Here is a 27,873-nt window from a genome sequence, read left to right on the forward strand (position 1 = left end):
TTTTAAGGCCTAATTCAGCTATGTAGCCAAACCAGAGTGCATTGCTATAGGGATGAACTCAGACAAGTCTTTGCTTGCATCCACTCTCCTCTAGGGGGTAACAAGCTTTAGGCATTGAAGATGCACAATCAAAATATGGTTGCCTCAGGCATTCAGTAAATCACAAATGCAGGTAGTCCTGGACTTAAAACAGTTCATTTAGTGACCATTCAAAGTTACAACGGCACTGAAAAAGTGACATGATCATTTTTCACATTTATGTCTTTTGCAGCATCATGATCAAAATTCAGACACTTGACAACTGATTCATATTTATGACGATTGCAGTGTCCTGGGATCATGTGATCACTTTTTGCAATCTTGACAAGCAAAGTCAACAGGGAAGCCAGATTTACTTAATGATTATTTTACTAACTAAACAATTGCAGTGATTCATTTTATAATCGTGACAAGAAAGGATGTAAAATGAGACAAAATTCCTTAACTGTCTTGCTTAGCAACAGAAATTTTGGACTCAATTGTGGTCATAAGTTGAGGACTACCTGAATATAACAGACGAGCAAACTGTGAAATATACATGATTTGCTCAAGAACCTGAATATCATTACAAACTTGGGCTCTGAGTCTCACCATCCAAATTAAACCATAATCTTGAAAGAACAGTTTTCAGTTCCAACAAAAGTTGTCTGGGCAGAATGGGGAAACCAAGTATACATTCTTCAATAAACGCTTCCGTTCACAACCAATTCGGATGACGACCAAAATTTTTTACCTCTGGTCGTGAACGGGTGCTCAGTTGGTGACCAAACACAGCCATGGCAATTTGCTTCTCCGCACCGATTTCCCCTTCCGCACTGCGCCATTTTTTTTTTTTACACGCATGCGCTTCCGGTGAGGACCAAATCGGGTGATGACTGAATTCTCAGAACGGATTACGGTCGTCACCTGAGGTTCTACTGTATGAAACTAAGTAAATATCAGATTAGAAGAAAATAAAGATATAAATTTAAATTAAGAAGAGTTTAAAAAGTACCCATGCTGAAATCTCTTCAGCAATGCAAAATAGAAACTAATTCTTCTTACCTGCATATAGTTTATAAAGGTTTGTGCAATGAATTGTTTAAAAGCCTTATCAAGAAATGTGTGCAAACAAACTTGCCACTTTTTTTTTGATATAGTTTATGCCTATTTCAAACTTGTAATAAAATTCCATTAGAAAAGATCCTTTAAAAAGTATTTAAATTAAATTATTATATACCTTTTAAGACACAATGTGGACATTACAGAAACCCTACATTTCAGAGGTTCGTCCAACAACTTAACTGTCATAATATTTTAAAAAATAAATTATTCTTGCCTTCTCTCCGCCACCCATTTTTTCAAATAACACTCAGCGGATTTTATTCAGTATTATATAAATAATGCCGTTTTACTGAAACAATTACATTTTTCAAACATTTGCCTTGATCTGAAAGAACCTTTCCACCTCTCATGTTTGAATGTTTTTACAGACAAACCCCTAAGCCCGAGGCCTAGGCTAAAAGGATACTAAAGAGCAATAATTCACACTATAGCAGAATATAGCAGTGTAGCAGAAAGATTGCTTGGGTTTACTTGCCATTCTGTGTCCCCTTGTGGAAGGAAATGAGGGTGTGACAGGAGGGCTGCTGTCATCTTGCCATTTAGCTTCCAAGACCGAACCATTCTGTGAGTCTGAGGTAACTGAGTCGATATCCAGCTGACTCTTTGACAGCATTCTGGGTAAAAGGCTGGAGTTGTGGTTCTGGTAAGGCATGGTGTTTGGAGGGCTGCCATTATCATCTCCTAAGTCCTTGCTGCTAAGTTCCCAGCTATACTTCCGAAATGTTGCTTGAGGGCTCTCCCTGGGGTTGGATACTATGGAAATTTTAGAAGCGTGTGGAAGGTTCTTGGACTCATCTGAAGCATTGGATTCATTCTTTCTGTAGAGATCGACAGCCTGCCCTGCTTCCATTGGGATGTTGTCGGTGCTGCAGGGCGCAATCAGATGCTCATCATTATGGCATTGACTTATGTAGTTTGTATGCCTGGGGAACAGCCTGTGTTGAGGTTCTCCATTCCCATTGGGGTATCCCAGATGACCATAAGAAGGATGCAGTCTATCTGGATACTGATTGGGCCAGCTTCTGCAATTTCTGCGCCACTGTTGCTCCCCATTGCCCTGTTGCTGGTTTTGTTCAGTAAGTACATATCCTTCTTCAAGATTCAAGGAGACGGGTAGCCTCCCTTGCTCCTCTGACCTATATTTGTAACTATCCCGGTGGGATGAATCACTCATGTTGCAAATCTGCTGCATCATTGAATGTTTCTTGGGGAAATTAAAGATAGCCTCCTCCTCTGCGGTCATTAGCTTCTTCTTGGACTTCCTGCAAAGGGTGTTTCTAATCTTCTTGACCCCCAAATAAACGATCTCCAAGATATTCAAAAGGAGGGAAACAGCTGCAATGCTATTCATGAAGACCATGAAAATGGTTTTTTCGGTTGGTCTGGACACAAAGCAATCCACAGTGTTAGGGCAAGGTGGAAGGGTGCACTTATACAGTGGATTCATTTGAAACCCATACAAAAGATACTGGCCCACCATGAAGCCCACTTCTATGGCTGATCGGGTCACGATATGAAAGATATAGGTCCATAGCAAAGCCCCTTGCAAGGGAGGCTTGCTTGCTTTCTTTTGTTCTTCCAGCTTCTTCAGCTGCCTCTCTATTCTCCGGTGATTCTCTATAATGGGTTCAATCTCTTTGAGCTGCTCTTTAAGGTGGGCTTTCTTCTGCTGCCTCTCTTTCTCAAGGACTTGCAGTCTATAAATGGCGTGGCCCATATAAACAAGAGAAGGGGATGAGACAAAGATGACCTGGAGCACCCAGTAGCGGATCAGGGAGATGGGGAAAGCTCTATCATAGCAGATGTTGTTGCAACCCGGCTGCTCGGTGTTGCAAACAAACTCCTCTTGCTCATCGTCCCAGACTTCTTCAGCAGCCACACCGAGAACCAACATGCGAAAGATGAAAAGCATGGTGAGCCAGATTTTGCCCACTATGGTGGAATGGAGATGAACTTCCTCTAAGATACTGCCCAGCAAATTCCAGTCCCCCATAGTTATGAGATCATCCCTCTAAAATAAAACAGCAGTGCGTCACTAAAAGAGTCATTTATATCTTTGTGTAAGTACCAATTTAAATTGCCTGCAATTCTGTTTCATTGACTTGACATGGATTAAAATAAGTGAGCAAACAATAGGGACCCACTGTTATAAAAAGGAAGCATCACCTAAAGCAGTGTAGAGGACATACGGAATGGCGTTAAAAGTCAGGAGGAAGAACTGCTATCAAGAAGATGGTCAGATAATTGGAGCTTGAGCCGGGCCACGATAAATAACTCGAGAAAACATCTAAATAGGGCAAGTTTTTCCTTAGTTCAATGCAACTTTTGCATGTTGGTTGAGCAACTTCTGAATAATCACACTGAAAACATGATTGCCCTGAGGGTGTGGCCAATCACTAAAAATCTGTATTTCAGAACATGTCCTACTCTATAACTTCTATGGAATTCTATGAAAACCAGTGGCTTTGGTGAACAAAAAAAATTCCTTGCAAAAATATTTAAAAAGGAAAAATTGGACAAGATCCTGTTTCTAACTCTGTAAAAAAAAAAAAAAGCAAGTATCCTGTCTAATAGTTTAAAAATGTAACATATTTAATCACAATTACTGAGGAATACTTCCACACATCCATCTAGAAATCTGTTAAGAGTCCTATTAAAACCATAACTTTGTATTCCTTTTCATTTTTTTCTCGAAGGCTCACAAAGAAAGCATAAAAAATTTAATAATTTAATTTAAATTTGTACATAGCCCTATTTCTGAAAATTATCGCCTCTCCATTGCAGCATGTTCTATTACCTGTCACAATGGTTAGATTCTGATGTATTTGTATTTGTATCTGGTTTCATTTCAGTTACTATCAAATCATTTTGCGGCAGTTAACTCCACAAGCTGACAACATGGTGTGTGAAGAGAATCCCCTTGTGATGGGAACAGACTGCCCTGCAAAAAGACATTTATTTTTATAAGGATACGTGTATAACCACACAGACACAGACAAAGATACACATATAAGTTTTCTTACCTTTTCCTTGATTTCTGTCCAAGGCTGCAATTACCAGCACAACCAATGAAGAATGATCTCAAATCAGAATTGATTGCTTCTCATGGACATTAGTACAGTTTTCTTGGCAACACTACAGAAGTGGTGTGCCACTGCCATCTTCCAGAATATTTTCCAACTTCCCAGTTTACCTTGATAGAAAATTTAGGAAGGGTAAGAGAGGGTTTTTTCCCCCCTTTTTGGGAAAAAATGCCATCAGGAGTAATGTTTTAAAATTATTAAAATTTACCCTAATATCTGTGTAATAACTATTTTCATGGTATTGTTTCCACTGCTTTAGAACCTATATTATTCAAAGTGCCTTTATAGATTTGAACAATGGACAGACTGAAAATATGACTAAACTGTGAGCAATTTATATCAGAATGCAGGACTCATGCTAACGACTGAACTTGTAAATAAGAACATTTTCCTCTTTGTACATTTAAAATAACTTCAGATATTATTCTGCTTACCATGCTCATGATCTCTTGGAATACATCAAACTTGTTCCTTGAAATTACCACATGCTTTCCAGCGCTGTTAATTGCTTCATCTTCCTCTGAACAACTTACATCTATTTTTACAACTGACGTAATGATTGTAAATCATAATTCGTTTGCTGCTGGGATCAGTAAGTCCAAAGAATACGAACAATTTGATGAGCTGACAGATAGGTCAGAGCCACTAGTTGGAATGATCATGCAATGGAGACCAACCAAGTTATCTTCCCAGCCTTCCTGTCCACCTCATTGCCTTGCAATGCGACTGCTTATTTCATTAGGATTTCATTAGTTCTTCTTGCCAAAATGCTAAGTAAAGCAATTCATTTTGTAATGTGAAATGAATAGTCTCCTTTCACAGCTCTGGATGTTTTCTTTACAGTCTGTTCGTTTTCGTGGTAATCAATGCTCAGAGATCAATCGGTCATGCCCGATTTCATAGTCTATTACACATCAGCATAGATGGGTCAGATTAAAATTCTTGGGTAGAAAAATACATGAAACAGCAGCTCAGACTAGAACAAGTTTTGAAAGGAGAAATCGAATTTCCCATATTTTTCATTGGCTTTGGTTACTCAAGACCCTTACCTACTTCAAGGGATGGACACAACATTCACAAAAAGGAATAAACAAGTATAAATTATATTCCCTTTTCTGGGCTGCTTGGAAAGATAGCAATTAAAAGAGAAGAACAGGAGCTTCAAAGCCAACAGTGTTAATTGTTTAGCTGCTGAGTAAGAAGCAGATAGGAAGCATATTAAAATCTTCAGTTTAGGGAATTGTTTGTGTTAACTATAGCCTGAGGTACTTTTCAGTGGGGCCTTGTGATGGTTATAGAATCCCATTAACCCTTCATTTGCTTTAAGCCTGTCTGCAACAATGAGAATATTTTGAGGACCTGCTATAAAATAGGGATTAAGAAATCACACAGAAAAGGGATAATCAAGCTATAATTATGTAAAAGCTTGCTTCTGAGAAGGTCCCTGCTGACTTCCATGGGATTATTACATATAAGTAGGCTGAAGACCAAAACTGATATTCATAATATCACCTTGCCCGTGGAGGGTAATTATTTACTAATTTTGAGGCCATCCAATTTCTTCATCAACTGGGCACATAACAAACCAGTAAATTATAAACAGAGATCATAACCAGCTAGAAAGTCAATAAAACCAATCATAAAACCAAACTTTACTAACACGAACCACCCAATTACCTGTTCCCAAAGAAAGCCTTTATGATAATGGAAACTAAAACCTGTCTGATGCTTGGAAGATTAACCTATTCATTGTTACCTAAAGTGTTAATAGTATGGTTTGTCAGTGGACAGTCCTTAGGAATATATAGCAGCAGCAATACAGACGGTGGGGAAGAAAAGGAAGTTAAGATCATCTTTCAGTGTGGAACTTTGTGTTTGCACTAAATAGAAACGGGGCTAAAGAAATGCACTACCTTTGGCAGTTAGCTGCTATCAGCTAAAGTACCTGGTTTTCTCTTCAATTCATCAGAAGTTGCCTTGGGAGTTATCATAGATTGCCGTGTCTTGCTACCATTAAAGTATGGTTTGCTTTTCTTCAAAATTACTTGGAGTTTCTACATCTTTTCTTTTGCCGTTTCTTTATTTCTGCCTCTGGATATAATTTGAAGACATTTGCTAGGAAAGCCCAAGTATGTGTACAAAATGGTCATCCATGTACAGTAGCACTATCTTCTAAACCATGAGAGAGAAGAGTAATTCTTAAACAAGGGGATGTTTTGGTATATCCTGGAGGCAATGGGTAATTGGTAATAAATTATTTTGTGAGTTAAGGATCCAGTTTGGGATTGCTGCTAGCAAGCACTTGTGGGGTTTTTAATTGAGTTAACCCCATACAAGACTGGAGAAAAGGGTAATTGGGTCAAACAGTTGAAGAACCACTGAGCTAGAAAGAAAGCCAGTTATAATTAAACCCTAAACAAATTGTTGATAAATTTTACTTTAGGAATTTCACATTTAAGTCTCCTTTTTTATTGAATTAAGCTGATGCGTGAGGAAAAAAAGAATTGGCTAAACAAGCAATAATTACGTTCATATGCCCGTCATGTTAAATAATGCTGTTTAGTAGGTAATACACCACAGCCTAATATATCAACCCTTCCTATAGTTAATATATCAACAGTTAGGTTTTCTGCAACTCATTAGAACAATCATTCATCTTGGAAACCTACCTTCATCTTTCTTTGGTAGGCACTGATATGATAAGAGTAAATTATTGGTCTATAATGATTTTTAGTATGCCCTGGACAGATAAAGTTGGACGGATGGATATTGATAATGTATTGTGAAGTAGAATTTGGGGATCAAACTTAAAACTATATCTTTCAGTGGAACTAAAGTGCTAAGCTATACAAGAATTTGACACGAAGAACACTAATTTAAAGGAGAAAATGATAGTAGGGCAAGCAAATAACATACAGCTTCAAAGGTACTCATACCCTCTTAACATGCCCTTGTCCAAAGGGAATTAGAGTCCTTGTTCAGCAATAAAACTCAGACACAAGAAATGCTGATTCAGGAAGTAGCAGTGCTGAGAAGCAAGGACACTCAGGGAAATTTCAACAAAACATATTCAAAGATCGCCTTTGTTAGCACAAGTAAGGCATTGCATTCACCCCATTATCCTGACTTAAGTTTTAAACTTAATCAAATTGTTTGCCACACTAATTAAATGTACATCATAATTTGTGTCAGTCTACAAAGAGGGAGTTTATCCCCTCCCCTCTGTTGGCTTGTCTTTACCTCTAGAACCAATCAATAAACTATTTGCACTTCAAAAAACTATTTGTGCTGATCTCTGGTTTATATGAACTCAAAAGTTCTCCTACAACTGTCAACACTATGGTTTTCCACTTATAACAGACAGCTGTGAAAATTGGAACTTTGGAAAAATTGAAATGAAGACAAATTAATGCATCTGAACCGGGAGGCTGGATGCAATTATTAAGACTATTTTGGACTACAAGAATGAATAGTTCAATATAGGATGATAGTTCAATATCAATAAATCTAATTGCTATCTGTACTGTACTGTGTTAATACATTTAAATTTTAGGTAATCACCAATATCAATAAAATCCAGTAATAATAGCACATGTAAATATTAAATATAAAGGCAAAAGTCATTGGAGAAAGTCCAAGAAGAGAAGGCAATCTTGAAGGAGATCCCTTGTTAAATCAGGATATTTTGATGTACTAACCTCCACAACTTCACTGGAATATATTTGAAGTATTGAGCCTTGCACTTTTAGTATCAAGATTGTTTGCTACCAGGAAAGCAAATTATTATCTGCTAGCTAATCATAAGCAATTCAAAAAGATGACAAAGTAGGTATATTTTAAAAAACTCCAGACCAACGTTTAATTAACATTAAACACATTCATTTTACAAGAATTGAGATTCATATTACAGAATGCAGTATTTAAAATATACAAAATAAAATTTGTTCTGTTTAATCAAAAATTTACAGGTAAATTGTATTTGAACACAATATTTTACACAATATAGAATTCTGTACAGTCTATTATTTACAGGAAAGTAACATATAAAACTTACAATTTACACACATGCACATCTTTATACTTCTCCTCTCTCCCTCTCCCAAGCCAGTATGGCATATAATTAGTTTTAATTGACAAATTTTAATATTGACAATTTTTTGAAAAAATGAGGTATTATGTGGGTGCTGCCTCTTATATATTTCCACGCTGAAATAAAATCTTTGCCCTTCAAAATAAGGTCTTATCAGGACAGGAACAAGGATCAATTTAACTGGATTATCATGAATTTGAATCTTAATTAAGCTCTTAATTAAAGTATGGAATTAAATTGCAAATTGCACACTCCATTAAAAATACTTAGTATTTTTGCAGATAGATATAATTTAAACGAGAAATAATATTTTGTTAACTTGTGGCAAATCTGCTTTAAAAGTGAAAGTTTGATATGAAAAACAATGATATATTAGTCTGTAAAATAATACAGCACTTTTAGCAGAGGAAACTCTTAATATTGGTGTTTTATTTGTAAAATAAACAATATACACTATTTCCTCACAAATTCTAACTAGCAAACCATATATGAGGATTTGGAAAATATACCAAACTTTAAAATTCATATTCGCACTTAATGAAAGAGGGAAAAAAGAAAAGTATATGCTCAATGCTCCTTAAGTTTTCTCATAATTATTGGAGACTTATTTTGTGCTAACGCACTCCTTTTATTTCTGATCAACAAACTATAGTCAGATTGTTCAACTCAGAACAATGACTCATGTGTTAAGAACTGGTCTTGTGTTAACCCAAAGTTTTAATGAAAATAAGGGTTCTGAGTACAACACAGAGGAAGAAGAAGCAATAAAATACCTTGTTCTATGTACTATATTTTGCAAATGATCTTTGGCACCTGCAGTGGGTAGAAGTCATAGAAAATTTATAGCTGCTCATACTACTATATTTTTCCTCTGTATTCCAAAATGTGCAGTAGAGTTTTACAATTCGTTTGCTGCATTTAACAAGTACCAGTTACTAACGGAATAAAAAACAGGGTCTTCCCATTAGATCTATGAGAATAAATGAAACATTTAAATTATGAGTAAAAAAGATATGGAACAAATTGCTATTTGGACTTGGAAAGCAAGCACTCTTTTCTCACATGCACACAGGGCAAAGATGTGCATAGATTCCTTCATTTGTAGTAGCTATTAACTGCCAGTTGACATCTTGAATAGCTTCACTAACTGCTTGAATCTTTCTTCAACCTATGGAGAGAAAACATAAAATTGAAATTTTAAAACAATTTATACAGTAGGTTTTCTTCCCGGGGGATTCATGAGTATCTCAAGCCATTCCCCCTCCCCCACATTTGTATGGACATGCAACCAGGTAGTTATAAGAATTCTGTTTATTAGGGAAAATTAGAAAAAAAATGCCACCAGACTCAGAAATGTCTACTTGCCTCATCGAAGATTTCTAGGTTATTTATATGTCCTTACTGGTTCTTGCTTTAGCAGGATTTTATTTTGTTATGGAGAAAGAAAATTGTGATTAAAAACTCCCATGTTTCTGTAATTTATTCATTCTCCTTGAGTGAAGAGTGAGAACTGTTCAAATGGAGACCCACAACATTCAGAGCCAACTTCCATCAGCCATTCATCCTATTAACTAAGCCATTATTACATAACATAGTCCCACTAAGAAGTCAAGCACAGCCCCAAATACTGCGTATTTCCATTTGTTTTGAAGACTAGAATAAATACTATTTTCTTTCTTTCTTTCTTTTTTCTTTGTGAACAGAAATTATAGCTGTTCTTCAAGGATCTCTTCCCCAATTTCCAGTATCCTAACTGAAATAAGTTAGCTTCACAGAACTATATCTGGCACAGCACTAACTTTTGTTTAAACTGAAGTTGGTAGTTCTATTGCTGAATTAGAGAAGTTGAACAGTATGCAGAATTTTTGCCTGTGTTTATAACCGCTTTTCTGACTAATCTTTGGAGTGGGGTAGAATTTATCTTAATTTTTGAAAAAAATTTCTTTTAGGTGAATATGGCATACACTATTCATTGAGGGAAATACACAAATGGAGCATGAAACCAACTAAATACAGATTCTTATCCAAAGACGTACCTGAGCTGGAGTTTTCTTTAACTGCTCAGCAACAAAAGTGTAAGTTTTTTCTGAAGGTCCATTTTTCTGACATTCCAAAAGGATCACCCTATCATCATTTCTATAACAAACATACAAAGTGAATTTTTAGTCACCGAATATCTTCTACTTATTTGACAATAAATCAATTACTATTATTTCATCCATGTTAAGGATTTAAAATAAAAACAAGAGATAAAAAAACTGGTTGTGAAAAGAAAATTTGGTCCTTTCATGAGATAATGTATTCTCAAACTACTGAGAACAGTGATCATCATGATGAATGGTGTTACTGTATTACATTAAATTAATAAAGTGAAATGAGTGCTTATGAATTCAAGTTTCTTAATTTAAAAGGATTAGATATTTATGGAAAATCATATTCAGAAATAAGTTTAGCAAAGAGTTAAGAAAATGGTCTCTCAGCAGAAATTGGCTAGCTGATTTGAATCTCAGGAACATCTGAGTTAATCGTATACACAATAGAAAAGCTGTAACCAAGAGGAAAACATTTTCAATCACAATATTTACAAAATACATCTCTACAGATTATCTATTATGTTATTATTCTATATCTGTCTTATGCTACCAAGAGTCACTGTATATGAATTGGGTGGCTATATAAATGTACTTAATAAACAAATAATACCCAAGCAATCATTTTTTGTTCCTTTATTTCACTAATGTCCCTGTGCCCATTCTGTTTCACTTTCTCTCTTCAAGTATTTTCCATTTACTATCCAACAATGTCCAGGCTACATAGGTAAAATACTTCAATTCTTAAAGTGATCACTGATAACTTCTTTTGCAATCAAGAGAACTGTCAGAAGTTTCTACCACCCATTTATAGAACAATAATTTGTAGGATCTGTTTAAGAAAGCAATCACAGATATACTTGATCCTTGATTTATGACCAATCACTTAGCAATTGTTCAAAGTTATGATGGACCCCAAAATGTGACTGGTGGTCTGATTTTGAAGTTCTGACATCTGCCATCCCTCCACAAAAAACACCCCACGGACACCTGACCACATTCTGGGCACTTGTGCAACTGCCCCACATTTATGGGTCTTGTGCCTGCCATTTTGTGATGTTTTTGCTGGAAACTGGCATTTGCTTCCAATTTCCAACAAAAACCACCACATAGTGAACAATGTGTTCATGTCACAACTATGGTGTATTTGCTTCACAATGCCATGACTGAAAAAAATGTCATAAAATTGATCCTGGCCACTTCATGACCATTACAGCTTATGACTGAAACTGTGGGCTCAATTATGGTCGTAAATCAAGGACTATCTCTAACAGCTCACCTTCTGGGAAAGTCATGCATGATTAAGACTGTTTATTTCCTCATACATTTAAATTAATTTTGCGGAATCCTTTCTTGGAATGCCTTTGCCTTTTCAGATGTAGAACTAATGGCTGGGACCAAAAGATTCACAAAGTCCTCAGCTCAAAGATCCATGCTTTGGTTTACCCGTTTTTAACTTTTGTTGGACAAAGGCTTTTTCATTTATTCATTTGGATGGTTTAAAAACAACAACCTTCACATTCATTTTCATTGTGGCTTGATTCAAGAATGTATTTTGAAGCAGGAACCATAAATGTTGCAAAATCCTTTGATAATGACTTGTTTTACCATGCTCAATTACTGACATTTCCAGACAAAAACTAGCTATTATAGATACACACAATGCAAGACACAAACTACAGAACCCTATTATTCAGATGAGGGAACAATTTTGTACCATCTGCTCAGAGTGGCTTCTAAATTCTCCTCTCAGCTTATGCTATAATTTTTATAGCAAGTCATGGAAGACTGCACACTTACTCTACCTCTGCCAGAACAAAGATTAAAGAAGTTGAGCTTGCGGCTAATGTTAGTGAGGCACTAACAAGAAATGCCATAATGTTTAATGAGATATACAACAGGGCTACATTCTTATGCAGCGTTCCAAAATCCTTTAATTAGAAGTAAGCAGCTCTAATGCCCATGATGTGGTGTGTTAGAAAACAAAGCATAATCTCAATCTATTGCATTTTTAATGTATTCAAAACTCTAGCCCATTTTCAGTATTCTTACCTTGTCCAAGAAATAACAACTTCGCCTTTCTTCTTAATGATATTTTTGGCACAAAGATTTGATGGTGACATAGATGATGTTGAGGATAATAGATCTTTGTCTCTAGTTGATGCTGGCTTTGTATTAGATAAACTTGAAGCTACAGAAGTTCTCTCTTTAGTGTTTTTGCTATTTTTGCCTGTTTTTTTAAAATCCAATTCATTATTTTCCTTTCGTTGCTTTTTTGCACTAGAGGCTTCTTCTGTTTCCTTTTTCCTTTTTTTGCTTTCTTTGCTAAGTTTAATTGGACATTTTTGACCATCAATATTAAAGGTAGTATTTTTTTCAAAACTGCTATCTCCTGTAGACATGTCTGGCCAATTTACATTTTCTTCAACTTCAGTCTTTGATATATCAGCTACTTCACAGTGACTATCTGCTTTAGGTTTCTCTTGATCTTTACATATACTTCTCACTCTATAATTTAAACCAGACTGTTCTATGGGATCTGTTGAATTCAGTTTATTTTCCATAGGAATCACATCAGTCAAGTCAATATGTGTATCAAAATGATTTTGAGATGGTAGCTGTTCCACAGGGGGATTTACTATTGACCTTATTGGGAAATCTTTTATTTTTGCAGAAGGTACATCTTTTTCTTGGAACGCTTTCATGGGGATTGTCTGAGGAAGCTTAAAAACTTCAGATGCACCTGCATTTTGATTTATTTTATTTGAGGATTCTTCCAAAGGCACTTTAGATATCCTTAGTTCTTCAGGAGAGTCTTGCAAGTCAGGCGGCTTTTCTGAGGCAGCATCATTAGGCGATGCTCGATTTGAAACAACTAAATGAGGGTTTTGAGTTTGGCTTGTATTACAAAATGGCCTCTGAACTTCAAGACTGATGTCACAAGATTGCTCTTGTCTGTTTTTATGAAGCAGGGACTCTATGGTATTAATAACATCACCAGGAGTATCAGGGTGGAGGTCTTGTTGAGGTTCAAAAAGACCAGGAACTGAATCAATCGCTAGACAGACAGACGTCTCTTTCAAAGGCTCCAATGAGTGAGAAATCTGCTTTTTCATAATATGGTTATCCATTTTTTTTCCAGAGTCAGTAGTATTTATAATTTCTTTAGATATTTCTCTCTCTCCTGAAGGGATACTTTGGGAAGTTAAAGTAGCAAAATTTTCTTCATATATAATTTCATTTTTCCCTTTGTCAATAATAGAGATTAATGGTTCATCTGGTATGGCTGTTTGATCAGTGGGTGACATAGATGGTGTAGCACGCCTTATTTTAACAATGAAGTGATCATTTGATTTTTCCATTATTACTGCTTGCATTGGAAGGCTTGGACAATACTGAAATCCAGGAGTAACAGGGATATTTGCCCATGAGGAACAGCTTGATTTACTGCTTGAATTATCAGATTCCAAAGCCAAGTGGATGTCTTGCTCAGAAGCATCCTCCTCTTCTAGATGAGCATCTTCACTGAAGTGTGCATTTAGAACATCTTCAGGAACTGATCCCAATACATCAGGTTTCAAGAAACTAAGATGAGCATCTGACTTCAAAGGAGAGGGAATAGTCAATGATACTGCTAGGTCTTCCAAAAGAATAGAAGAAACCAGAGATTTTTGTTTTTCCAAAACATATACCTCCCCTTTCTTCAAGGTAGGACTAGTCGGAATTTCAAACATACAGTTTTCATCGAGAATATTTGGATCAATGGGCATTTGTAATCTAGCTAAAAATGTTGAATCTCTTTCAGGTGAAACTATAGGCCATTTAATACCATCAAGTACTGTCGATTCTACCTGGATATCCCTTGACGTTTCTTCAGTCTCATATTCAGGATTATTTCTACCGTTCTGACCTTCTGGCATTTGCTTTTCTGGTGTTCTGAATTCCCACTGATTCTCATCAATGAAATCAATGTTCTTCTCTGAAAGACCAGAGCCCTGTAATAAACTTTTGAACATTTCACCCATTTGAGCATCATTAACTAAATTGAATGTTAGCCCAGACATTTGTTGTTCTGTGAGAGGTCCACAGCTAATATCAGATTTGTGAGGATCTCCAATCATATCCAATCCCTCCTTTTCATATTTTCCAGTTTTCAAAGCAGTATCCTCTGTGGAATTCTGCTTAAAATGTGCAACTTCAGGGAGATATGGTCTTGTGCTATCTGTATGGGACTGTTTATAATTTGTAACTGTATTTTTGTGGCGAGCTAATTTATTTATTTCCTGGTGATCTGTCTTAGACAGTTGACGACCTACTACTGGTTTTGGAAGGACATGATTTTCAGACCGTTTCACTTTAGCACTTAAGTTTGGTTTCTTTGATTTCTGTCTAACAAATTTATTGTCAAGGCATTTTGAGCTTCCTTTCTTTCTTTTACGTTTACCATCATCATTCTCAGTTCCTAAACTTATTAAATTGCACAACTTTAGAAGGATTTCTTTTATTTTATCAAATAGATAATCAAGTTGTTCATCCACAAGCTTCCATAATTTTTTCTTCATATCTGATTGTTGTTTCTCAAATAGATATTCTATTTCAGTATTTTTTTTAATCTGATTAAGTTCAGATTCAATAACTTCACAGAGATTTACCTTTATGGCCTCGTTTGATTTGCACATTTTAGAGAAGTCAATATATTTTATTAAAGATGTAAAATTCAGAACTGATGAATCTATCATTTTATGAAACTGCTGTATTGGAAACTGTATCTTAAATTTCATATAGTTTTTTCGTACTTGTTTTCTTACAGCTTTCAGCATCTGCATAAACTCATGTAAAGTAGAAGGCTCAGCAGTAATTTGAACAATTTTTTCAAGACAGTCAATGCTCAAAATTTTATTTTTCTTCATTTCCTTTGAGAATATTGTTCCATCTTTAGGCTTTTCTTTACTTTTTTTCCCAGAAGCCAATTTTCCAGGACCTTCATTGGGAGATAGAGATTTGACTTTGTGATTGTATGTGTTCTTGGATGTATTAGACCTCTCAGGAGACATTTTTCTTTTCAACTTTTTACTATTTTCAGATTTTTTTTCTATTTGGGGTTCATTATCAGCATCACTTACAATTTCTCCTTCTTCTAATTCATCTGGAGATATGTTTAGCTGAGACTCTTCTAAAATTTTGTGATCACTGCAAAGTGGCTTTTGATTTTCTTTGTTGAGTTCACTTGAATGGTTGATCCCCAGATAATCCACTGCACTATCTGGTGCAAAATCTACAATCAACAAAATAATTAGTAAGTGAAAAATATCACTCTAAAAAGCAAATATCATTTCTAAAAAGGAAATGTCAAAGCAAACTTCTTTTACAATACCATTCAATTACTGTTTATTTCACCACTAAATATTTTCACTTATAATTGCTAATAATTTTGTGTTTTACATTTTAAAGAGGCAGCTTTCACGATACATGTGGTATGATTAATATAATAGATTATCAAAAATATTCATATACTGTACAAATTCCTACTCAGCCATAAAGCTGAATGCGTAACTTTCCTAGACACATTTTCACTTTGCTGCATCTATTTTACAGAATTGTTAGGATGACAAACTTCAAGGGTGATTACAGATGCATTCTTAGTTTTTTGGAAGAGCTGGGTGAAAATAAACTCTCCTGAGCAAATACAGTAGAACCTCTGGTCACGACCACAATTTGGTTGCAACCTGATTTAATTGTGACCCAAACCTAATTTTGGAAATTTGGTGCTTACAAAAAAAAATGGCAACAGAATAGGAAATCGGCTGCGGAGGAAAAAAAAACTTTTTGCGAATGTTTTGGCTGGAACCCAATTTAGTCATGGTAAGAACTGTTCGTGACCAGAGGTCCTACTGTATGATAAACTTACTGTATAGGAATGTACAACAATAGCTGCCATCTAACTTGGAATCAGATTCCAACTATACTGAAGTATCTGCAATTTAATTTTGCTGGAAACCAGATTTAGAATTAAAATAATATGCTAAGGATCAACACGTTCCTATAATTAGTGCACTATTTATTCACTCTCAGATCCAGTATTTGCTAATAGCCATCCTTCAAGGCTTCTGAGATAAAACATTTGAAACTAGCATCTCCCCATCAAGTCTCAATGGAAAATGTTACATGAACTGAATAATTTATGATCAAGGTGATTGAACAGATATTAAAGGCAATGTAACATTCCCCCACTTCAGCTAAACTGCTTTTTTATAAGAAGCATCTATAAAAACCTCTGTAATTAGCTTTTGAAGACTTAAAAATAAAGCCATGTTTCTAATGTCAGTGTACAATATATATATGTATGTATGTATGTATGTATGAGAATGATTAATAATTATTCTAATTTCCCGACCAAGCTTTTGAAAAGTTGGAAACCGGATTATTTATCCTTGTGATGACTTTCTCCTACATGCTTCACAGCTTAATACAAACATGTCAGTTATTTTACATCTGGATCACCAAAATAGATTTTGAACAAATCCTATAAAATCAGTATTGCAAATCAGAGTAAAACTATAACTGGTAACCTATTGGAGGCTTGACCAAATTATATTATGCAGGTCTGGGATAAACTGCGATTTGACTGGATGAGGAATTATTACATTAAACAGTAAGAAGTACAATACTCAAACTCATGGCCCATGTCCAAACTTCCAACCAGCTGGAAGTAAAGAAAAGGAACAATGAGTTTGCTACTGCTGTACAGTAGAACCTCTGGTCATGAACACTTCTGACTATGACCAAATTGGGTTCCGACCAAAAAATTCACATTTTTGAATCTGGTCACAATTCAAAAATCGAGTATCAAACACGGCCATGGCCAATTTCCCCTTCCATGCCATTTTTTGGTAAGCGCATGCTCAGTCAGTCTCGTTTCCGGTCATGACCAAATCGGGTTGCAACCGAAATTACTGAACGAATTACGGTCATGACCAGAGGTTCTACTGTACCTTGTAATCTACTATGAACTTTTTTGTTTTTGGCATAAAGATATTTCCTCCAAAAGCATACAATCCAGCCAGAAAAGGACACTTTTGTAACAATACAACAAAAATATAATAAATATACCTGTGTTATAATTTGTCACTTTGAAAGAGGTTTCCATTCTGAAGATTTTACCCAAGGGTCGTATTGGACTGTTAAGAGGGCTGATTGCTATTGGAATGTACCTCATGTGATTTAGATCAATGCTCAGTATTGAGTTATCATCATCAACTGAAATTGGATTTGAGTCTGTCTGAGACACAGCATTTAATCCTTTATTGCATAATGATTCCATTTGGCTTCCATGCTTGGGAGAGCTTGGATTCAAATCTGCAGCTTTGGGGTCAGTTATTGAACTATTTACACACAGTATTTTATCATCTTCTGTACTAGTCTTGGGAAGAGGTAGACTTTCATTTTCAGAGTACTCCACGATATTTTTATCTGCACAATTACTGGATTCTTCTTTTGCCATGGAGGAGTCTGAATCAGTCCCATTAACTTCATCTATTACTCTAAATGTATCAGAATCTACAGAACTCCCAGTCTCCAGGTCATGGAAAGAATGATTTAACAGTATCTCTGGATCCATGGGATTTGCGGGGCTAGGTGTCACATACACTTCCTCAGAATCTTGCATCTCAGTCTCAGTCAGTGGAAGGAATTTCTCATTACCAACAATTTCATGCTGTAGTGTCGCATTTTGTGGAAATGCTTTACATGGCTTACTATCCAAAATTTCTACTGGAGTCTTGTTCTGCATATTTGCTTTAATCTCAGAAACAGATATAGTTTTTTCTGATTTAGTTTGAAGGGGACCATTATGGCATGGTCCCAATGGCATTTCTGCCTCGCTAGTGGTATTAATTGGTTCTTTTGGGACTAACATTATTTCCTGACTTGGAAATTCCATCTCACCTTCGTTAGTAGCCTGTGCTACTATTTTGGATTTGTCTGTTTGTTTCTTAGCGGGAGAGAGAGTTAAATTTAGCTTCTGCATGAAGCTCAATTTTAAGTCTTTGCTTTTTGATTGCTCTTCGTGCCTTTCCACCTTAATGGGCACAGGCTCATCTGCAGCCTCAACTAACATGGCAATTTCTTTTGGTGGAAAAGGTTTCTTTTTCTCTCGCTTTGCATTGTCTTTTAGTTTAATGTGTTCCTTTACTGTCTTTGGGGGAGTTTCTTTTGAACTTCGTCTTTCAGTTTGAGAATTTCTGCTTTCTCTATGTTTGTCTCTTCCACTTTTCCTTTTTGCTTCCGTTCGATATTTGTCTGATTTGAAATGGGTGCATTCAGGTTCACATTTCCTGGTATCTTTGTTTGAGTTACTAAGTTTTCGCTCTCTATTAGAACTGTGTGGCAGTGATGATTTCCCACCTTGGAGCCCAGGATCATCTATTCCTTTAGTTTTCCTACAATCATTATGTTTTCTCTTGTCTTCTAGATAAGCTTTACTGAATTCTTTAAGATTTCTGACAAGTGTATTATTTTCAGGGGTATTAGTTTTACCAGCTCTTTGTTGTTCTACATATTTATCAGGTTGTCTGTTTTTTTGTCTACTACTGCTTTCCTCTTTGTTCTCTTTTTTTAAGTCCTTCTGGTTTATGATTTGTAATTTTTCAAGCCTATCTTCATTAATGTGTTCAGTTTTAAGCGTTAATTTATTCTTAGGAACTGATTGTTTTTCCTTAGTAGAAGAGATATTATCAGTTTTGATTCCTGTACACCAACTGCTTTTGATCTTTAAATCCTTTCTATCATTCCACTCTTCATTTCTGACTAGTTTTTCTGGGTTAACTTGTGACTTTCCAGGAGTATCCAATTTGCAATCCACAACACTTCCAACATTTCTCTGTGTTTTTGTTTTGTGTCTGCAATCATTATCCTTACTATGTTCGTTATTTTTTATCTCTCTTTTCTCCTTTTCTTTATCACAGGAGCTATCAAGTTTTGACAGCTTTGTTGGAACGCCATCTTTGTGAAACTGCTCAGGATGAGATTGAGATATATAAGAAGTATCTTTTTTTTCCAAATGAACTTTCTTATTTCCTGTATCCCAAGATGGACTGTTATGAGATACATCTCTAGGAGTGTCCTGTTTATTTTTAGGATCTGTTTTTGAATTATTATCTGGGAAGAAATCACTGGATTTATTTTTTTGTTTTGATCCTTCAATATTCCTTGTATATATTTTACTGTAGGGATTGTGATGAACTGGAGCTTCTGTTAACCTGTTAACAAAAACACTACTTTAATATGCTACATTATACAATAACTATCCAAAATTTGAGTACAATAGAAGATTAGACTGGCAAAAAGGCAATGTAGTCTCAAGCACAATCAATAAAAATACAAAATGTTTATAAATAGAATTATTTTAAAATAATATTTTAATGATATTGACATAATTTTGATAGAGAATTTAATTTTGATTTCATTTTGTAACCATTAAGAAGGCCATATATCAGATTCAATAGTAAGTACCAGTTATTACCCATATTTGAATTGTCAAAAATGCTGAACTACGTAGTGTGTAAACATGTAGGCCAATACATGTATCTCATTAACTCTTCCTTCCACGCAACTGGAGACACAAACCAAGGAACGGCATTAAAATTGGGATTTTGATTAAATACCCAGGGACATGTGTAGTAAACATAAAACTAGGAAAGCAATCAATCATTTGATGAATTAAGGAGCCATGGTAGTACAATGGTTAGAATGCAGTATTGAGGGCTAAGTCTGCTGACTGCCAGGAGTTTGATCTTCATTGGCTCAAGGTTGACCCAGTGTTCCATCTTTCCGAGATTGGTAAAATGAGGACCCAGATTGCTGGGGACAATATGCTGACATTGTTAACCACTTAGAGAGGGTTATAAAGCACTGTGAAGCAGTATATAAGCCTAAGTGCTATTGCTAATTGCTGCAGATAAACACTCCCAAAAAATTATCCAGATATTTTAAATAATGATGAATGAAACCCAAACTTAATTATATATTTAAAGCAGAAATAAAGAAATAAAAAGCTGATGCTAGTTATGGATAGATTGTCTTAGTAAGTAGCAGCAACTAACCTTCTTGTTTGACTTTGGAAATTAAGAACACAGCCTGCTTAATACTTAGACTTAAATGAAGGATCACCAAAGAGTATGAGAGTTACAAGCTAAGCTGGGAAGCAATAAAAAAAAATGCCAAGAAGCAATAGCAAACTGCTGCTTTGCTGACAAGACTGTAACAGTATGTTACTAGAAGTCACGCTATACTTTTGCAATTAATTTATTTCAGTGGATTTTCTCTGCATAAAATTAAGTTTTTTATCCTAAAAAAATATCTAAAGAAATATAAATACATAAATGCTAATAGCATATATTCATCTTTAAGATAGCAAACTTTCACCTGGGATTGGAAATGTTTGCATGGAAAGAACACTTCTATTTTAATTTAAGGTTTCCTTTCTTTCTTTTTTCATCATTAAACTCTTCCAAAAACAATGTGTAGGTTAACTTTCAGTACCTTCGCTGCAGATTACTGATTTCTTCATCCTTGCGGTTAATTTCCACTCTGGCTGTTTTGATAAGTGCTGAAATATTTTTTTTAAGGGACAGATTTTCACTTTGTAGAAGAGAGTTCTAAGTAAGAAAGAACACATAGACATTTAACATATTATAAACAAGGAATTGAACATATGAACAAAAACATGATAAAATTTAAGAAATAGGTATTTAAATTTATTACATTTTCACTTGTATTAAGCTAAAAAAAATGTTATCTTCAAAACATATTTAATGTAATGCTTTGTAGTTAAGTGCATAAAGGATTGCATATTTAGCCATTAATCTTACTGATACTTTCCTGAAAATGAATATCACTGACCAGAATATGTTAGCATGTATAGGATTAGATTAGTTTTCAAGTGTAACTGCTTTATAATAACTATTACCTTATTACTATTTTCAAAAATACAACCACTTTTATGCAGTAATATCTTCCCATTTGTTCTTTCTGCTACCTGTATGTATATGTCTTGGATCCTAATACTTATTGCTTTATCACCTTTTCTTGGATTTCCTGAAGCTTCTTCGTCAACTCTTGAAGTTGTTGCTTACATTTCTCATGTTCAGCCTGCAACTGTCAAGACAAAAATTTCTTCTTATATAAAGACACATACTTTGGATACAGCAAATAGTTTTACTAAATCATACAAATATTTTCTGAGTTATAAGGAAGTATTTTCACCCCCTACTAAACACATACATATTTTAACTGCAACATGGACAAATGGAACTATCTGTAAAGCAAAACAAATCAAACTCCAGTTACAATGGTTAATTATACTTCAGTTTTTGATAACATTAAATTTTATTATTAATAAATGAAAAATCAAGTTCCTTCTCCTTAGGATCCAAACTTCAACTTCCCTTTAATTGCATAAATTTTTAAATCAGAGAATTTTGAAATTTGATACTTTCAATTAGTATAAGCACAAATATAATTATATGTTAGTTATTAGAGTTATCTAACTGAAATTTATTTCCCTGATGTGTTATCAATGTAAAGTACATACTTCATTGAAAGTGGCTTCCTTGGCTGTTTCTTCTTCAATCAGGATTTCATCAAATAGGTTTAAATTACTTTCGATTGGCACTTTTGAAGCACAATTGCCTAAAGCAAGAGAAATGAAAAGTAATTTTTTTTTTAAAAAAGAATCCTTTGGTTTTTTTTTAAAGAAGACTACCAGACTTTATTAAGCTGGTAGCAATGGTTAGCTAATGCACTCTGGAAATCATATGAGAAGCTTCATGTCTTCAACTGTGTGGCTCCACACTTGTTCAGTCCCAGCCCTATACTGCAACCTCAACAAAATGAGCTCCTACATCATCCACAACACTCCAAATGTAGTTGTTCCATGAAAGCTTCAGAAATATAAAGGACAGTGATACATCTTCACTGACACTGCGTAGTATCATAATACCTAACAGAGAGTTATTACCTCTATTCAGTTTCATAAATTATTTTCTTACTATTTTCTAGTTATAGTTTAGTTTTCATATAATTCCTCCTGTTTTATAGTTTTGTGTCCTGAGCAAAGACCATCATAAAGAGACTCATTCAATTCATTAAAGTGGTTTTGAACATTTCCTCAGTTTCAAAGGGGATTCATTGTGGAGACAAAGAAGCACTGCAAGCAAGAAGTACATAAAATACCCCACACCTCCGAAACCTATTTTGTACATGAAACTAGGTGGCATAGTTTCAGAATCCTAATTTTAGCTAAATATTATTATTTACATATTCTTTAGTCTTTCTTACATATGAAAGCCAAATCTTATAAATATATCCAATATGTACACACCTTTGGATGGCAAACCACTTCTAATGCAATGCATTACGGTCAGATTTAAGTTAAAATCTCTACTGAAATACTTATTTATTTAATAAAAGTTGTATTCTGCTTCAGTGCAATATTCTAAATGTCTTACAACCAGTACATTAAAAAGTAGGTATATCAAATAATAAGCAAAATGATAATTTTTTACAAAAAGTTTTTAAAACTGTTTTAACAAGAACATAACAAAACGGTTTGGATACAACATATGACATTTGTTCCCCAAATGCTTTGTGGAAGAGGTGTGTTTTAAATGCCATTATGAGTATTAATAAGAAAGTACCAATCATTACTTTAAGCAGGAGAATATTAAAGTGGGTGGGGCCATAACAGAAATGTCTAAGCCCCCAATTTACCCATTTCCTAAAGAGAAGGAGTTTTCAACCTATCCTGTCTTCTGTATGTAGACAATCTCAAAGGCAACAACAAGGAGTCAAACTTTATAAGGCTTTATAAGTGATAAGCACTTTGATTACACCTGTAAATCCCACTAGATAGACCAGATAAGAGATCACTTTTTAGATGAAAGCTAAAACTACTTTTAATGAGATGTGCTGCATTTCTTGCTTCTTTTTATAGTTGGGTAAATTGCCAGCGACTGATCTCTGCCTAGGCAGCATCTAACTCTCAGTGAATATGCATGATTTTATCTAAAAATATTTAACAAATTATCACAATGATCTATTAAGAGTTTTTCCACTTTAAGATTCCACCAAAGGTTCTGGTCACTTTAAATAGCACATCTGAATGACATTTCATGGATGCAGTATGAGAAATTTAACAATGTTCCACTGATCGTACTGTCATGGTACATAGCCTAATCTGGGCTCATATCCATATTTTATAATATTTGCGATTTGTTTTTCACTACCATCTTGCCTCTTTGTTTCATATTCTGGAGCTTACCACTAAAGCAAAGAAAACCCAAGGATTAATAACAGGTGAGGTAATTCTATCTACTGCTTTTATTGCATCTGTATGCCAGAGGCCTGATCAAACTGCCCAATAAATCTCTGGGAAATTCCCCAAGCTTCTTAAAATCAGAGATTCATAAAACATATGGGGTAGACCATCTAAGTCTCTCTTTAATACATGAATCTCAGTTACCCAAAAGTAATACATTAGTACAAGGACCTACTGATAATGTCTCCCTTACCAGATCACATTTAACATATACTTAAAATACCAGATTCACTGTTGCCCATCCATCTCCATTCCATAAGCAGGACCCTGTCAAGCTGTCTTGACAGGAATGAATTATGAGTTAAAACACACCCAAGAAAACTTAAAATCCCTAGCAATAACAGCCTGGAGAAGTCAACTACAAAATTAGAGCTGATATCAAGCTTATAAAACCTTGTTTCAACAGGTTTTCATCATTTTTACTAAGCTTGTCTGTGATGTGAGGAAAGAAAATATCTGTATCATCTAATTCAAGTGAATAAAATAAAAAAGAAATTTCATAGCAAGGCAAATAACATACTAGAAACAACTGGAGTGTTGTCTAAGCCATCATAAATATCCACAGAACTCTCATCGCCATCTTCTCTTTCATAAGAAACTGCAAATAGAAAGAACACCCCGCAAAAGATGTTAGCTGTTCATGTATTATAATAATTGTAATATAGAAGAGATAAAAGTTGTTTTACAAAGAATAAATCTACAATACAATAAAAAACATTTTATCCAATCTATCATCAGTTTGGAGAGGTTATATCCAAACATACTGAAACAGAAACTACTTTGCTTCACTCTCTTTATTGATTTCATATTGCATGTGGCTTTATGTTTTTGTAACTATAATTTTACTGATGTTTTGATTGTTACTGTGGATCACTATGGCTTGTTTGATCAGAAAAGGGTCATAAATATGATTAATAATTAAATCTCTGATCAGTTCAATTCAGTTATTGGCACCAATTTTAAAGGGAATATAAGAGACATAAGAAAAAGAAGCTTTCTAGACTTTAACCTATGCATTTTTTCTGATTATTAAGCCCAAAGAAAGACATATCTATATATTTTATCTTGTAAAGTAAAAATAACTGTCAAACAGGGAAATTTCTGGGGTTTGAAGCATGCAAAGTCAGAAGGAGTCTGACAGATCCATTAATCAAAACATTAGCACAATTTTGCTTTTGAATAAAAAATATTAAAATAACATATTGTAGAACTTATCAGCAAACTCCTTTTCCTTGGCTTCTTTCAAAAGAGCATGAAGACAAGTTATGATTGGAAGGAATAGCTCCTGGCACAGACATACACAAGAATCTAATTAAATAGAACTTTTTGAAACATGTCTGTTATATGACTTTTCCGCCATTTTCTATTTTCTAGATAATACCATAAAGCATTTTTCTAATGTCCCCCAAAAGTAAAATAATCAGATTTACTTACTGCCATGTAGATTAGAAAATGTCATTCCATCCTCATCCTCCTCTGTTCCCATTATAACTTCCTAAGTATTCCCCATCTAAGTTTGACAGAAAAAAATTAGGACATCAGCCTAAACAAGATACACATTTTATATCAGACATCAGATAGCCTGACCCAGCATGAAAGAAAATGCCTGTACACATGCACATAACTCCATCCCACACTTTAAATAACAGCTGTGTGAGGGGAGATTTTCATCTTCTCTCCATGAATCTTGATTTTTAGAAAATAATGCCACTTGGCAACATCAAGCTGTCTAATGTTTTTTTCCAGATTTAGAAAGAATAATTTGTTAGCAATTCAACCAATAGAGAATTGTAGAATAAAAACTTGCTTTTGCCATCATATCTAAGTCAGGTACCAAAAAATGAATTATCCCCAACAGATAGCTATTTAAATAAAAGAGAGCAAACCACTTCCTGGGCAACTGTTTCACGATTGGAACTATATCTGTTTTTCCCATCAGGAAGTTTTCCTTCACTTTTAACTGGAATCTGACTTATAATTTGGAACCATTATTCTATGGTTAATAGAGAATACATCATGTCATAGCATTTTCTGTGTGGCTCAAAGTTAACGTGTGCTATAATTTTCCATAGATATCTTTTCTCAAAACTAAAATGTCCAATTTTTTCAATCTCTCCTTATATGATAGTTTCCCTCCATTATATTTGTTTTCTATCCCTACATCTGTTCTATTTATCTGAATTTTTTTATGACATGACATCCAGAATTGAACACAACACTCAAGAATCAATGAAAAACAGAGGGAAACAATCACTTCCTGTGATTCAGAACTGTTTTTCTACTGATGTTGCCTTAAACTTCCACTTTTGCTTTTCTGATAGCCATATCACACTATTGGCTTATATTCATATGATTAGGGACTACATGTTACCTGCAAACTGTCCATCCTTTCATATGAAAGGCAACTACAGAAGTTCATTGGTTTGATTTTGGGCTAGTCACTGTCTACTTCTTACAGGATTGCAATAGAAGAAAAAAGAAGAACACAGCAATATGTATGCCATATTGAACTCCTGAACAAAAGATAGGACATCGATCTAAAAAGTATATAAATATCTTTTTTAAAAATCAGATCCTTTCATAAAAGTTTATCAACTGTAGCGTTGGACTAGGAGCATTAAGGCTCAGATTCTAGTCCACCATTAGTCACAGAAGCTCACTGGGCAACTTTGGTTCTGTCTCTATCAACCATATGTTGGTGTTAAAAAAAAATAGGAGAAAGCACTGTGTGGCTTTGAGCTCCTGAATGAAAAATGTACAGTGATAGAAATCTAATATGCAAATAATATTAGCTAGATCAGTAAGTAGACTCTGATACATCAGTATACGTGGGTGGGGGAGGAAACCCAGTCATAAGACCATTAAAGTTTTCAAGTAGAAAATAAGCATTTTGAAAATTCTGCTTCTCACTCCCCAAATCCTTTCTAATACCTACCTATCACACTTAATTTGCCAGAGATGCAAAGAAAAGCACTTTCCAAAAAGCTGCAGTTTGACAGCTGTGAAGTCATCTCCCCCTCCCCTTAAATAGCACAGCATTCTGTACATGTTGTTTGTGAACCTAGAACTTGGTTTGCCTATGATATTCTCAGTCATCCAGGTCATGGTTATTATCCCAAGTGTTTCCCCCCCACCCCTCTCAAAAGACAACTGTTTTTCCTTGAAGACCTTCTGGCTTCTCATCCAAGAAGCCTCTTCAGTTCTGAACTGAGTGGAACCGAGGAAGCTTTTCTTGGAAAGCGAAATGTCTTCAAGGAAAAACAAACTCTCTTTTGGGGGAGGGGGAGAAACACCTTTGGGATTAGGATTAGATTTGAAAATAATAATAAATAAATCGCACCAGAAACAGAATGAAGTAAAGCTGAGCCTTAAGAGGCTGGTTGTTTTTGGAAGCGAAGCAGAGGCAGCTATATTGTCAAATTGTTCTCCGAACTAATATGGAAAACAGAAGAAGGGAAAATGGGGAGATGACGGGCCCGACCCGATCTGCTCAAGTGTCAGTTTCCTCACGGACCGTGAATATTTGTTTACGTCGCGCAAGAGGGCCCCCATTCAAGTATGAGGAAGGCTAAACCCCATTTTGTCACTTCAGAAATCCCTCTCCTTCGTCGGCCAGGCCCAGGGTTGACCGGACCAAGCGGACGGAAAACGGGGCGAAGCGTGGGGGTAGTACGTCCGCCTTGCGGAAGCTGGTGCCCTCCGGATGCCGGTAGGAGCCTAAGACTGGCTGGACTGACGGGTGTTCTGAGGCCGGCACATCAGCCAAGCAGGCAGGCAAGCAGGTTGGGGAAGGCGAAAGCGGATGCTCCGAGCAGACAGGAGGGTTTAGAAGAAGCCCTGCCAGCCCGCCACAGCTCCCCCAAAGACCCCGCCATCAAGTCTCTATCCCTCTCACGAACCGGAGTGAAGCGGCGAGTCCTGCCGTTCTTTTCCGAGGCTCAACGGGCGTGGCGGAGACGACCCCACCACCACCACCCTCAAACCCGCCGGGACTTCATCTTCTCGCTTTTCTCGCAAGATTACACCCCCCCTCGATTCCCCACCCGCAACAGGCCAAACCGGCGGGGGGAATAGGCGGGGCCAGAAAAGCGT

At 35.5% G+C, this 27,873-nt stretch overlaps 2 protein-coding genes across 5 annotated transcripts; both read right to left on the bottom strand.

Annotated features, from left to right (window-relative positions):
• Positions 1 to 1,535: 1,535 nt before the first annotated feature.
• GJA10 (gap junction protein alpha 10) lies at positions 1,536 to 4,736 on the bottom strand. 3 transcript variants are annotated; one of them, XM_087921925.1, is made up of 3 exons: positions 4,661 to 4,736; positions 4,167 to 4,336; positions 1,536 to 3,154 (listed from the first exon to the last, which is right to left on the bottom strand). In XM_087921925.1, exon 3 carries the CDS (start codon positions 3,134 to 3,136, stop codon positions 1,538 to 1,540), a length of 1,599 nt encoding a protein of 532 aa, XP_087778051.1. In that variant the 5' UTR covers positions 3,137 to 3,154; positions 4,167 to 4,336; positions 4,661 to 4,736; the 3' UTR covers positions 1,536 to 1,537. The 3 variants fall into 3 exon arrangements, with proteins under 3 accessions (XP_087778051.1, XP_026582319.1, XP_087778062.1); XM_026726534.2 differs by lacking the exon at positions 4,661 to 4,736 and having other exon boundaries at positions 4,167 to 4,365; XM_087921936.1 differs by lacking the exons at positions 4,167 to 4,336; positions 4,661 to 4,736 and adding an exon at positions 3,941 to 3,957.
• Positions 4,737 to 8,054: 3,318 nt separating this feature from the next.
• On the bottom strand, positions 8,055 to 27,873 carry CASP8AP2 (caspase 8 associated protein 2). Of its 2 annotated transcripts, none has more exons than XM_026726724.2 (10): positions 27,681 to 27,873; positions 25,216 to 25,291; positions 24,302 to 24,379; positions 21,997 to 22,094; positions 21,486 to 21,560; positions 20,946 to 21,061; positions 17,517 to 19,663; positions 12,459 to 15,681; positions 10,353 to 10,452; positions 8,055 to 9,484 (listed from the first exon to the last, which is right to left on the bottom strand). In XM_026726724.2, exons 2-10 carry the CDS (start codon positions 25,265 to 25,267, stop codon positions 9,428 to 9,430), a joined length of 5,946 nt encoding a protein of 1,981 aa, XP_026582509.2. In that variant the 5' UTR covers positions 25,268 to 25,291; positions 27,681 to 27,873; the 3' UTR covers positions 8,055 to 9,427. The 2 variants fall into 2 exon arrangements, with proteins under 2 accessions (XP_026582509.2, XP_087770340.1); XM_087914214.1 differs by lacking the exon at positions 27,681 to 27,873 and adding an exon at positions 27,122 to 27,211.

Source organism: Pseudonaja textilis, chromosome 1 (genome assembly GCF_049901715.1).
Source record: "Pseudonaja textilis isolate UNSWEBS1 chromosome 1, rPseTex1.2, whole genome shotgun sequence".
NCBI lineage: Eukaryota > Metazoa > Chordata > Lepidosauria > Squamata > Elapidae > Pseudonaja > Pseudonaja textilis.

Coding starts and splice junctions, on each gene's coding strand:
- GJA10 (XM_087921925.1), bottom strand. CDS start 3,136: ATGGGGGACTGGAATTTGCTGGGCAGTATCTTAGAGGAAGTTCATCTC.
- CASP8AP2 (XM_026726724.2), bottom strand. CDS start 25,267: ATGGGAACAGAGGAGGATGAGGATGGAATGACATTTTCTAATCTACAT. Junction 21,561..21,996: donor AGGAAGCCACTTTCAATGAA/GTATGTACTTTA, acceptor TTGTCTTGACAG/TTGCAGGCTGAACATGAGAA. Junction 21,062..21,485: donor TTCAGGAAATCCAAGAAAAG/GTGATAAAGCAA, acceptor TTTCTTACTTAG/AACTCTCTTCTACAAAGTGA.